Below are 13,890 nucleotides of genomic sequence, written 5' to 3'. Positions count from 1 at the left end.
CCCCCGCTTTCCTCTCCTCTTTCTTCTCCTCCGCCGTACCGCTTGGCTTCTCCCTCGCCCCGCGTTGCTCTGAGGAGGAGGAGGGCCGAGGAAGGCGAGGCCAGGCCGCCCCGCAGCCCGCCCGCCGGCCCCGGGGCCTGACCAAACCTTCTTCGGTTTTTTTTTTTGTTGTTTTTTTTTTTTTCAGGGGAAGGGAGCGGGGAAGGCGGGGGCAGCGCTCCGCGGGGACCGAGCCGCGGGGGTCGGCGGGGTGTGGGGGTGCTGGGATTCAGCGCCGGGGAGGGAGGTTTGTCCAGAGCCACGTGCGGGGTCTGCGGCGGGGGGGGGAAAGGCTGGCGCCGTGGGAGCGGCGAGGGGGGGCACGGAGCGAAGTTGGCCCTAAGATTTCCTCGAGTGTTTATCTGTGCCTTTTTTTTTTTTTTTTTTTTTCCCCTCTGTCAGCCGCCTCCGGCCGGAGCCAGTCCTACCTGCCATGTTAGTGTGTCTGAGAACCGGTAGTTCTTGAGGTTTGCGGAGGTATTTGAAAAATTGAAGCACTTGGCGGCTGGGGCCCTCGCTGCTCTCGGCCACTGTGGGATTGGGCAACGAGTCGCTGTCGAAGCGGCTCGGTGAGAATGTCGCTGGCGTCTCTCCTTTGTGGCTTTCTGTTACGCAGGTTTAAAACTTGTAACTTGACGCATATTGTGACTTCCCTTTTTTGTTCCCGATAGACCCTTAATGTTGAAGAACTTGATCAAGCGAGTGTCGGTCTTTTTTCTTGCAAAGTCATGATACCATGCTCTGAAGGAACAGAGCCGTCCGTTACGATGAAGCGCTCAAATCGAGCATGTGACACTACCCTTACTGATAGGTAGAATGCTATTTTTGTGGACGATGCAGTTGACTCACAAGTAGAAGCTGCAGTTTGAAGATGATGGAGGGAGGAATGGCATGGGCAGTACATGAAACCTGAAATACTGTGTTTCTGTAAAAGCAGCAGGATGGTGGTTTTAGGAAATGGACTTCTAAACTGTTGCTGCCTTGGAGGGTTCCAGAATATTTAAGATACTCCATATGAGGGTTTCAATGTGAGATTTGTCAGGTCCTGGAGTATAAGTCCTATACTCTGTCCTTATACTCTGTCCTTAGTAGCAGTTACCCTTCATGGTGGACTGCAGATGGGATGTTGCACGATGAGGAAGGGAGCTACTCTCGAGAGAAGGGGCTGGGAGCTGGTTGTTTTTGTCAGTTTGAGCACCTTCAAGTTCTGCACTTCTTCTGACTAACAGTTTATTAGTATGGCTCCTTATGTAAGGGGAACTCCTCTTTCTAGCGTTACAAGCAACTGGAGATTTTGGCACAGTTATATGCTTTTGTTGATTTTATGCAACACCGTAATATCGTAGTAGATAATTTAGTAGCCAACCGATCCTGTGCATTACTGATAAGTTCTGTTAAGGGGCATGAGAAACAAGGTGCACCTTGCACATAAATCTTGCTGGATAGACAGTATGTTCAGTGCTAGCTGCAGAGCAGCCGCTGGGCAGAAACAGACTTGAGGTATGAGTTTCTTATAAATATTGATTAGATAGTTGAACTGTAGCAAATTGAAATGCATTTTGCATGTTGTATGCGTGTTTTGAGATGGTGGGTACTGTAATGTGAGAGTTCAGCAGATAAGTCCTAGGTCATGGTGAACTACCCTACTGCAAAATGGACTTTTTTTAGCTCAACTTTGGGAGATAGGCTGTTAGCTTATATAAAGAATTAAGGCTTGTTAGTTATTACTATAAATATTAATGAAGAAAGAGGTACTTCATCTGATGTGAATTAGCATGGAAGCTGTTCAAGCTTTCTTAGGAATTATTTTTCAGTAGGATGGAGTGATTTCAATTTTGCCTTGCCCTGCCCTGCCCTGTGTGCGTTAGATCTGCCCAAACTTGCTTTGGAAGTCGGGTCTTGCATAGCAAGACTCAGGAGGAGCAAATAACCCTGAGCAGGAAACACTGGAGGAGGAAGAAGAATCTGGTGTACTAGCAGTATTTACTATTTTACTTAATCTCTTTTCTGTCAACTGAACTGCAGAAATACTCAACAGAGATGTCGCCTGTTCCTGTGTGCCATGGTACAAACCCACGTACATTGTAAGGTGGAGTTCAGTACCTAAGGATTAAACGTAGTGTTTTCCAGGACTTTTAAATGTAGGAAGCAATCTGTGTCCTGCGTTCATCAAAGGCATAGATTGTCTTGGGTTCTCAGCCAAACTTATGTCATGCAGATAGCAGGGCAAAACATCTTAGATGCTGTCAGGTCATGTAATCTTTGTTGTTGGTATGGTGGAGCACCATGAAGTGAAATTGTTTGAATCGTTGTGCTAAGCTTCTCTTACTGTGTCGCAGCTTTTAGTAGGTTACTAAGTAGTCTTGAAATAACTGACAAAAAATTGAAATGTTTTCATATCAAAATAAAATTGTCAGGATTGAAAAATAATTTGCACATAGCAGGAACTATTTAATATCTGTTGTTTCTTCAGCCACAGCAGACTGTTGGGTATCTAAATTTCCTAAACTGTCTCCTTTATACAGCTGCGTACAGACATCGATTATTTCAGGTATGGTGTGTGGTAGTCATAAAGCAGGTAATTGGCAATTATGGGCACCTTTTTGTTTATGAGAAACTGATAAAGTAATCTGACAAACAACTTTCTGGAATTAGTACCAGCTGAAGCTGCCGCCGCTTGCTCTGCTCTAATGCTGCCTTCTGTGGTGTGTTACCAAATATGTAACTGTGGCTAATTGCCTCTAAAGCTCTTGTCCCGAATGCTGGCGTGGAGTGAATGTTGTGCAGCCTGGGAAGGTCAGAGAATGCAACTGTTGTCTGTTCATACTGATTATAAATGGAAGAGGTTTTTGGAGGGGAGCAGTGTGTATCATGTAGGTGTGTTAGTGGTACAACAGTTTCTTCTTTCAAGACTGGCTGTGTTAACAATACTGGTATCTGAAGAGTAATAACGTGTGCATCTTGCTCGACTAGGTTTTTTGGGTTTTCTTTACTATGCTGCAAGTTTTCTTTATAGCCGGTCTGAAGCCTGCTGGAGTGCTGTGTGTTTTAAACTACCGGCTTTACATCTCTAGTGTTCTCAAATGTCTGCCAGAAACTTAAGGTGGAGACAAAAGTTGTTTGCACTGTTGCTTGCTATACTTGTGTGACTTCAGAATAATTCATTTTTCAAAACTGGCAAATGGGAGTGAATGAGGCATTCCTCTTCATAGAGGTGTATTTCAGTAGCAATCACTAGCAGTCAAATTAGTTTAATTTTTATGGAGGATTGTAAAAACGGGGAAGCTGCAGATCCCTTTTTCTTGTACATTAGGGTAAAAACTGCTGTTGTGCAGTTGACTTCCTGCGGATTGACAGGAAAATCTTGCGGATTTTCATAGTTCTTGACAAAGCAGTGGTACTTATTAACCTGCTGCGGTTCAGTTCCTAATCAATTCTTCTCTTGCTTTCGTTATTTATGGTGTTCTACAGTAGAGACAGATAAGATAGACACATGGGTAGTGTCCAATTGATAGGATATTATCAGGTAGTCATGGGACCAGTACATTTAGAAGTACAGGTGTGGGTAATGGTAGCCTTTGGAGCTTTGTTTTGTTTTGGGCCTGAAGTTCATGGTGGCAGTTAGTTTGCAAAAGATCAGAATGCACAGTAGAGTGCAGTTTCTCACAGTTACTCAGTGCTTCAGTGTCTCTGTTTAATGGCTGTGATGCTCTGCCATGAGGAGATGCCCAAATCGTTTGTGTGTTAGGTGGTAACTTCACTTTCCGAGTGTGTGCGATGCCCATGCTGTCTTTTTCTTTTTCAGGTGGCATCGTGAATGGTACAGTATTGTTTTGCAGTAGTCTGACCTTTTCTACTCTTTTGTTGCTCTTGTTGTTTGTTGGACAAGTGGATTATATGCATGTGTATTAGGTCTCTGGACTGTGTGGGAGTCTTACATGCTTTCTGAGTATTAACTGATTTCTTTTTTTTTTTTTTTTTTAATTGTCCGTAGCTCCAGAAAAGGTTACCAGCAATTTAACTGCTGTTTTGATAATCATAACTTTTAACAGAAAAGGTGTACTGTTTCCAGGCCACCTTTGTCTCTTTTGCTGACTGGGCTTTTGGAGTTCACTCCCACCTTTGGGCCAGGGGAGAAAAGAATGGTCTTTCCTCAGAGGCTGAAAGCTGTCAGAGTGCTTAGCCCATCCCTGATGCTGAAAACATCTTCTCTAGTAAAAAAAAAAAAAAAAAAAAATCGAGTCAAACAGTGAGAGAAATCACTTTACTTGTAAGTATATGAGACACCTCAGAAGCCGTTTAATGGGCTTGTCTACTGTTAAATGTGTTTATAACGAGTGACGCAAAAATAGAAACTTGTTTTGAGATTTTGCAAGGCAAAGGCATAGGAACGTGGGCGAAGTCAACAGGCTGTTCGTAGGGGATACCCCGTGTGGGTCCCCTGTTCCTTCTCAAAACTTGCTTACAAGCAGGAGAACCACTTGGATGAACTTTCTGTCCAGAAAAGTGGAGCCGGTGGGTGGATACCTTAAAACAGAAAATGTCAACTAAAACTGTTAAGTTTTGATAAACTGTGATTACTCTTAAGTACAGCCTTACAGTGGAAAGCATCTGAAAAGACAGAAGGTAGTTCTGCAGATCTTGTGAATGTATGGTTTTTATGGATACAACCTCTTCTTCCTGGCTGATACTAGTAGCTTATAGCCTAATAACTAGTTACTGTTGTGTTTGCAGGCAGTATCAAGTTTACTGCTATTTTTTTTGCGAGCCCTTAAATTCTGGAACCAAAAATAAATTTCTTGCAAGAAGTCATTATTTGTTTCTCAGAGCACTGTGGCAGTAATGTCAGTGTTTCTTTTTGTTGAGACAGTCCTAGTTAAAAACATCTAAATTAGTGCATCCTTCAAGTTCCTTGCTTAATCTCATTTTTGGATGCATCAGCTGTAACCACTGATTAGGGTTGCTGGGTTTTTTTGGTTGGGGGGGGGTTGTTTGAGAGCTTTATATACACAGTTGTCTGTATTTGCTAGGAATGGCCTTCAAACCATCAGGTGTAAGAAGATTGCAATTTTTTATGCATGAAGGCTTGTGACAGCATCTCTTTTTGTCTCTGCTAGGGTTTTGGTTGTGAGGTTAAAACTCAGTGATGGTTGTCACTGCACCTGGTTATCAGGCTTTCTCCACACACTGAAAAAATCCCAACAAATGTAAAACCTGTGCCTAATTAGGGAGCTAATCTGTATTCTTCAGAGAGGATCATCTCCTGCTATGCTGAGCAGTGAACCACAGATCTTTAAAACACTAAAAGGGGAGAGCATTAGGCTGTACATTATAACTACATTATTTGTAGTTTCTCAAGCATGGACTAAATGGTTTTGTGGAGCAAGGCTCCTCAAGAGTCACTACAGGTTGTGGGAAGTAAATTTTTCATTTAACTGTAGTATGGCTTTGAAGGGTTCATCGCCAGACACCTTGACAGCTCTGACATATATCCATTAGCAATATATCTGACAGATAGCTGTTACACATTATATCTGGATCAACCCCTTTTTCTTCCCAAATCAGCTAGTGTAGCTGTTAGTTCTGGTGGGGAAGAAGATGTAAAGCAATTAATCATTAATTCCATGGAAACATAATCTGATCTGCATGGTTCTGCCCCTTCCCTTGTCAGCATTAATGCAGGTGATGTTTTTTTTTCTTCCATAGAGTTCATTTTTAGATGGATTAGCTCCTTGAGCTTGTTTTGAATGGTGTGGTAGTCTTTAACTGCTAACTGGTAACTTAAGAAGCTCTCTAATTACGAAGTTAGAGCTGATGTTACATTGCAACGTAACAGTAGTTTGTGTAGATTTTTGTCCCTGATGTGCTATGAAAGCCTACGGTTGTTTCAGTTTTTCTCTCTTTAAAACAACATTTTTGGATCATGGCCCAAAGAAATATTCTTCTGAATTGAAATATTTGAGGAATTTTTTCTGAATGAGTTCTACTGTTGAGCAAAGTCTCTAGACTTAATTTCCAACTTCTGCCTTATCTGGGTATTGATACTCCTTGATTTTATTTAATTTTTTTTTTTAATAAGTAATATTATTATTTAAAATATCTTAGCAGAAAACACCAATATTGGGAGCTTGGTGCTTCTTATGCATAGGTGAGAGAGGTCATTTGTTTTAACAGGCCAGAGATAACCATACCCAAGTACTTGGATAGTGCTGCGTTACGTGGGCGTGCTTTAGGACAAAGTAGTAAGTGCAGAAATCTTTTTGCCTGTTGACCAGACTGTGGGTCGGAACGGGACCCCTCTTCATCTCCATAAGCCTGTGTCACTTAAGCTGCAGCAAGGGCCACATCTCTCCAATAACGGCCCGTTTCTTACCTTGTGTATTGGAGGTGTGGTGCAGGAGTTTTGTAGCTCTGTACTGTATTACTATTTCAGTTCATGAGTGTGAGTTGAAAATACCATTTGCTACTATGCAGGTGTCCCTGATGTGCTGACATAACAAGGGGTTAATGAAATTGGCAATTAGGAAACCTTGCATTAAGGAGTGACTCAGTTATTAAGTGGTGGGCTGTGGATTTGAGAGAACATATTAATATGCTACCATGGAAGGGGCACAGCAGTATTTACTGCTAAGTGTAAGTTTATGACCTGCTTATCACTTCATTGAGGCTAACAGAACTTGTTCCCTAACAGTTGTAATTCACCTGTTTCATTTTCTTTCTTTCTTTCTTTCAGTGAGTACTGTGTAACCCGCTCGCTGCCCAAGATGGTGAAGCTGGATATACACACGCTAGCTCATCACCTCAAGCAGGAACGGCTGTATGTAAATTCAGAAAAGCAACTTATTCAGAGGCTCAATGCAGATGTATTGAAGACAGCTGAAAAGCTGTACCGCACAGCATGGATTTCCAAGCAGCAAAGGATTAACTTGGACAGACTGATCATAACAAGGTGATTTCAGGGGTGGGGGTGGTCCTGGCAAGAACAAGCTCCTACACTTCTGTGAATTGCAGCAAATCCATCAGATTTTTCGCATTTGGTATCTGGAGTCTTTTGCTGTACTAATCGTAAAAATAGTAAGGTTTTTAAAGCAGATCTCAACTAGGAAATCTGACTCGCCTGAAACTTACTTGTTGGCTGTTTAAGCTACCTTTTTTCAATATATGTGTGTGTTTTGCGTCTGTTCATAGTTTATTGCAGCAAATTCTCCTTATTCCTGAATTTGCAAATCATTTGTATTAACTGTACGGAAAGACTTTTTTCCTTGGTTGTAGTCTTGTTAATAGATTGACCATGTAGCATCTTTTATGAAGTTTGTTTGCTTAAGAGTTACTTAAACTGTTTCAATGTTTTTCTTTAAAGTGCTGAAGCTTCTCCTGCTGAATGTTGCCAGCATGCTAAAATTCTGGAGGACACGCAGTTTGTGGATGGATATAAGCAGTTGGGATTTCAGGAGACTGCTTATGGAGAATTCCTAAACAGATTGAGAGAGAACCCTAGGCTTATTGCATCCTGTCTGGTCGCTGGAGAGAAGCTTAACCAGGACAACACTCAGAGTGTCATTCACACAGTCTTTACCTCCATTTATGGCAACTGCATCATGCAGGAGGATGAGAGCTACCTCCTCCAGGTCCTTCGTTACTTGATTGAATTTGAACTCAAGGAAAGTGACAACCCTAGGCGGCTGTTGAGACGAGGCACCTGTGCATTCAGCATCTTATTCAAACTTTTCTCTGAAGGACTCTTTTCTGCAAAACTTTTTCTTACTGCAACTTTACATGAGCCAATCATGCAGCTTCTGGTTGAAGATGAAGACCACTTGGAAACTGATCCAAACAAGCTAATTGAGAGATTCTCTCCAGTACAACAGGAAAAGTTATTTGGAGAGAAAGGCACAGAAAAGTTCAAGCAAAGAGTCCAAGAGATGGTTGACTCCAATGAGGCCAAGCTGGTGACCTTGGTGAACAAATTCATTGGCTATCTCAAACAAAACACTTACTGTTTTCCTCACAGCTTGAGATGGATTGTGTCACAAATGTACAAAACGCTCTCGTGCGTAGACAGGCTGGAGGTTGGGGAGGTCAGAGCAATGTGCACAGATCTTCTTCTAGCGTGTTTCATCTGTCCTGCAATTGTTAACCCAGAACAGTATGGGATCATTTCTGATGCTCCTATAAATGAAGTGGCAAGATTTAATCTGATGCAGGTATGATTCACTTTAAAGTAGTCTTAAAAAAAAAAAAAAAAAAAAAAAAAAAGTTCTTGGCCTTTTTTTTTTTTCCCCCCCACTAGAACTGATGTTACTACAGTAGATGTAAAGGTACTGTCCCTCCTACCTATAAGACAAATGCTAGCAAAATATTTGTGTTAATTGTTGCTGAAAAGGCATGCTCTAAAGTTTATCTGTTTGCTTAAAATATTGACTTTAAAAAATTGATAGCATGTATTCCTTTATCTCTTAAAAGAGTTGCAAATGTACTTTATAAAAGCTATTATAAGGGATGGAAGCTAAAGTGTAAAAGTGACTATAAGATGAATTCTGGAATGTGTGTAAATGAATGTTGTGCTGTTCTTGCTAATGTTAAATATTATGCCAGGTATTGCACAAAATAATGAAATATTTTGCTGAAAAAACCTTCTTGTCTGGCAGTAATGACCAGTATTTCTGGTGGGTAGCTATCTACTGTTTCATTAGACCTTAGAGTATTCCCCGGGCCTCATGACAAATTTTTGTCTTTGTGCAAATACTTGGGCAATTTAATGATAGCATGTAGAGGTGTAGTCTGAAGGTATTAAGCAATGCTTGTCTGACTGAGGATATTCACCACACAAGGAACAAACCCTACTTTTTAATGTTGTCTATAAACTGGACAGCAAGTGATTCTCGCAGTATAATCCTTCTGGTGAGTTTTACTCACTAGACTGTTACTGATAGGGCCTTGCCAGTGTTTTTCTAAAATACATTAGCAATCTTCTCCTGTGTCATTGCTTGCCTGTTGTAGGAGAGCTTGCAGTTGGCAGCTCTTTAAATTTGAGAGTTGTTTTGCAGTTGGAGATTAATAAGGAATATATGCTCTGAAACAAGGGTTAGCCCTCTTGCTATTTTTTATCTTCCAACATATTCTTAGTAAAATATATATAGCCTGTTAAAGTCTCTAGGTTTAAGATGACCTAGATTCAACTCTCAATTCTGACGTGTTGTAAAAACAAAACATGCTTTGTTCCTGGGAAGGGGGGGAAGTATGGATGCTCATAGCATACTGTGTGTGCAAATTTTCTTGGTAAATGCAATGACTGCTTTTTTTCTAAAGCTTCTTGCATTTTTTCTGCCCTGAAAGCAAGTTTAAGACTGTCCACTCAGTCAGGAGTATTTCTCGGAGTATTAACTGGAAAAAAAATTTAGAATGGAGGATTTTTTTTAAACTATTTTTTATAATCGGGTTCATCATGATGATGATTTGAAATGCTTATTCTTCATACTTCTTTTTAATTTCAGGTTGGGAGACTTCTGCAGCAATTGGCAATGACGGGTTCTGAAGAGGGAGATCCGCGCATGAAGAGTAACCTTGCTAAATTTGACAAAGTAAGAACCCAGACTAAAAAAAGCTAAGACTTGTGTGTGTACTTCCTCCTTCTGCAGTCACTTGTGTCAGACATTGCAAAGGACTTTCTGAGCGTTTAACTTCCAAGTTACATGTACTGAAAGACAGATTAAATCCTGCACAAAGCTGGGAACAAAATCTTGAGTACTAGAGTTAAGGGTTGGGGATTCTTGCTTCTACTCTGACATAATACTTCTCAAAAGAAACTACAAAAAAAGAAGTAAAAGCAAGTTACCTTTTAAACTGACATGCTGAATTATTGTCTGTGTTTTTTCTACTGAATCTAAAGAAAACACTTTGATCTGAAGACAACTTTTGTATGAAATCTGGTTTAACACCAAGTAATTTGTTAGTGCAAGTAACTTCTGTCACTTTTTTGCGTAGTTTTGCTTTTTTTTTTGTTCAGCTTTTCCTTTTTTAGGATGAATCATCCATAGCAATACTGAAATTAGTTTCACCAGAGGAACAGTGAAACTAATGATCTTTGATGTATTGCCATATGTTTAAAAAACTGTTGATTTGTTTGTGTAACTTCCAGGGTTTTGCTAACTATAATTGTTACATAGTCATCATACAAAGTTACACATTTATTATACAAGTAGCATTCAATCAGATTAGAAAGTGATATTGTGTGTTGCTTCCTTGTTTCACTTTTAGTCTGTGCTCAGTAGATTCTTCAGGAAGGGGCAGTTTAATTGCCATAAAACAGTTTAATTTTTTAAAACATTGTAAGAAGACACTTAAATAAATAATACTTTTGAATGCAGAAAAGGAATGAAGGAAATGCTAAAACTGCGTGCTTTCCTTGCTTGCTCTTCAGTGATTTTAATGATACATGGTATTTTATCCTAAGATTTTAAAAGTAGGAAACAAAACTTACATCATTATGTAAACTACTTAACTCTTGTTGTAACTTATGTTCTTTCCAAACCGTAGTAAATGGTGTCTCATTTAAAAACTATGTCTTCTCTTTGCAGAGCTGTGTTGCTGCTTTCCTGGATGTAGTAATCGATGGGCGTGCTGTTGAAACTCCTCCAATGTCTTCTGTTAACCTTCTGGAGGGGTTGAGTAGAACAGTGGTTTACATGACATACAGCCAGCTAACTACTCTGGTAATATCTTAAATTCTTAAAAAAGAGTAGTATAAACTTGTCCCCATATGTTTACAGATAGGATAAACAAGGCTGATAATTTACACTGCAATTCTTACCAAGACTAACTGTAAATTTTTAGGTTGGCTTTATGCGGAATGTAATGTCAAGCGATCAACTTAAGGAAGATCGGATGGCTTTGGAAAACTTGCTGGCAAACTTACCCCAGAACAAACCGGGGAAAAGCAGCAGCCTTGAAATGACTCCATATAATACCCCACAACTTTCTCCTGCAACTACTCCAGCTAACAAAAAAAATCGATTACCGATAGGTAAGGAGAGCGAGCAGACTTCTTGCATGATTTCTGATACCTTGATACATTTTCTGTGCCATTTTTTCAGTCATGTCTTGGGGCTACTCTTGGACTACACCTTCAGTTCTTACTTTTTCTGTGTAGATGGTGAAGAATTTTCTTTTGCATAGAAAGCCAGGTAACTTCCTTACTTTGTGATGCAAGCATGGTGAGTTTCATCACTCTGGATTGAACTTGAGAAAAACGCTGGAGTGGTTGGTAGTCACGCTAGTGCAATGATAATAAAGGGAAAGTTTGAAGGTGGGAAGCAGATCTAGGAGAGAAGATTGCTTAGGAAAGTGGTAAGATAGAAGCAATGACATTTAATTAGTGGGATAGAATAAGTTTCAAATTTCTGTCTCTCAGAAGAGAGCAAATGTGGAGGAGGATGAAAAAGCAAGAGCAGAACTTTTAGAGTATGTGCTGAGAAGAGAAGCTTTCTTCTTCCTCCATTATTTGCCCAGTCTAATTCTAAACGTTAGTATATTGTAATGCAATTTTACGTTTGTTTGGGTTTTTGTCCTCTTTTTGAATAGGATTTCTGGGTCTTGAACTTTTCCATTTCAATAATATTTCCTCTTAAAATAGGAAGTGTGCTACTCTCCTTCAGTGTATATTTACATTAATATGACCACATGGGATATTTTTGTTTGAGAGATTTGGTGTTAGTGTCTAACAGGATAAAAATATGTAGAGCCTGATAAGTGGCAAAAAAACCCACAAAACCAACCCCAAAACAAACCTATCCCATGTTGTTTTAACTCTAATTCTGAATGGTTCTGGTCTTATGCCTATAAAGTAGTGGCTCAACAGCATTTATTTTATGGTATAAAATAGTTTTTGCTCAAAGTTTTTATTTCTTTTGTTTCATTTTAATGCTTTCGAAATCCAGGACAGCAATTGGCAGCCATTACTGCCTGGGATACTTCTGCTACCAATCTTTCAGCTCATATAACTCTAGTAACCCCTTTTGGTGGGTAATGCCCTCTTTCCATTCTTCACTGTGAAACTTTTACTTATAACACATGACTAAGCATGCCTCTGGTTTACTTTGGCAATCAGTTGCTTTTTCAGATTGACTTCATTGTTTTCTATATGAAACTCATTTCATATGTACATGTAGTTTTTAAAAAGACCTTGTGCGCCTTTGTGTGATGATCAGAATTTGGCTGTGACTTCTGCACACTTGCCTTGTTTTCCCCGAATCAGATAAAGAAATAACTGGTGTCATGCTGCCATACTTAGAAATCTTAATTCCATGTGGATGTTTTTCCTTCCGCGGTGCCAAATGTGGGAATATGAGGCTACTTGGAAAGGCTAATGAAGAGTCACAAAATAATCAAAGTAAACCAACTAGTATTGAATTGTGTGTCTGAGTTTGATGCACCTGTTACAATAAGATTTCCCTGCTTTTTAGGAGAAAAAGCTTCTAAATAAATCAATTAAACAGAGTTATAAACCACAGGAACCTAGACCTTTTTTTGTTGGTAACAAACTTCTTCATTTTCTCAATTAATTTATTAAGGGTCTTTCTGTGATTGGAGTAAACTGTATTTGTGTAGGCAAACAGGACATAGTATACCTTGTTTCTCTAAACTCTTATGTTGAAAGTTTTCACAGTTCAGTGCTCAAATTTAAACACTAGTTCCATCTCTCAGTCTAATATGACTTTTCATTTTGTAAGTTTATTTAGTATGCATATTATTAATTCAAAACATTGCCGTTCTGTATTTGCATTGTATTGTCTTTTTCCTCTTCAAACAAGGAAAAGCTTTCTGATGTTGATATTTCAAAATACTTTCTTAGCAACTCGTAGCAGAAGTAGATCAAATATTCTAATGGATCAGCACGGAGATCATGAAGGATCCTCCCAGGAGACTATCCCAGAAGTTCAGCCGGAAGAAGTGCTGGTGATTTCTTTGGGGACAGGTCCACAGATTACTCCAGGAATGATGTCAGAAAATGAGGTATGCAAAAACTATCATGTCTCAGATATTTTGAAACGTACAGTTTCTGTGTTCTCTAATAGCAGAACAATGAAGTTGTGACACTAAGTTCGGGTAGTAAATCTAGAATGGGAATTAAAATCCTTACTTTATTTTACTGAACTTGGGGATTGTAGCTTTCAAATTTCCCTTTGTTAGGTGTCCCGTCCACGTGTGTTGTTGTCGTTGTCCCCCCCCAGTTAATATATCTGCAAGGTGTGAAAAGCAGTATATTAACACAGGAAAAGTGAACCTGGCGGATTGATGAAGAGGCTTTGTCATCTAGCATGCTTAAGAGGAAATTTGTGCTATTGTTTCTGAGCCTAAAGAAACTGATTCAATTATCTGTCTGCATGCTCTGTCCTTTGGATCAAGTGGCACAGGTGAATGACAGAACTAGAACGCTGATCCCAACGTTTTTGGCAGCTCAGACTTGAAACACACAGGCCCAGCTTCTTGTGAGGGCAGAGCTGTGGTTGTGCCACCATGAATGCCTTCAGACTATGTTGCTTAGTATAGGGCTGGTTTTTTTTCACCAGCCGTAGCACAGCTTCTGCTTTCATCTTTGCTGCCTTGCCAGATAATCTGAACTATCTCCTTTTGCAGCCTTGTAAGGATCAGTTTCCATGTTATATTAGTCTGCCAGGGTGATGAGGGAGCTGGTGGCTCCGTTGTTATCAGGACTTGCCTTATGTTCATGTCTTGGTTACCTTACGTTCTCCCCAGGCTCTGACTTTGGAGATAGCTGTCTTTTTTCAAACTGTATGTTAGAAATTTGATTGTGCCATTAACATCTAGGGAAAACAATGCAAAAAATGTGTG

The 13,890-nt window shown here is 39.9% G+C and overlaps 1 protein-coding gene across 4 annotated transcripts in view; it reads left to right on the top strand.

The window, feature by feature from the left end:
- Nucleotides 1-452: 452 nt before the first annotated feature.
- Nucleotides 453-13,890, top strand: part of GAPVD1 (GTPase activating protein and VPS9 domains 1) — a 31,791-nt gene continuing 18,353 nt past the window's right edge. For 2 of the 4 annotated variants that reach the window (XM_010570698.1, XM_010570696.1), the window contains exons 1-7: nucleotides 454-516; nucleotides 6,773-6,988; nucleotides 7,400-8,243; nucleotides 9,534-9,620; nucleotides 10,617-10,751; nucleotides 10,873-11,062; nucleotides 12,890-13,050. In XM_010570698.1, coding sequence (XP_010569000.1) covers nucleotides 6,804-6,988; nucleotides 7,400-8,243; nucleotides 9,534-9,620; nucleotides 10,617-10,751; nucleotides 10,873-11,062; nucleotides 12,890-13,050 — 1,602 coding nt within the window. In that variant the 5' untranslated portion in view covers nucleotides 454-516; nucleotides 6,773-6,803. Of the gene's footprint in view, nucleotides 517-4,292; nucleotides 4,310-6,772; nucleotides 6,989-7,399; nucleotides 8,244-9,533; nucleotides 9,621-10,616; nucleotides 10,752-10,872; nucleotides 11,063-12,889; nucleotides 13,051-13,890 lie in introns of those variants that run through there. The other 2 variants (XM_010570699.1, XM_010570697.1) reach the window with 2 other exon arrangements.

This window comes from Haliaeetus leucocephalus, unplaced genomic scaffold, assembly GCF_000737465.1.
Source record: "Haliaeetus leucocephalus isolate CR32 unplaced genomic scaffold, Haliaeetus_leucocephalus-4.0 Scaffold306, whole genome shotgun sequence".
Classification (NCBI taxonomy): domain Eukaryota; kingdom Metazoa; phylum Chordata; class Aves; order Accipitriformes; family Accipitridae; genus Haliaeetus; species Haliaeetus leucocephalus.
This window is presented reverse-complemented; position numbering and strand designations above follow the sequence as displayed.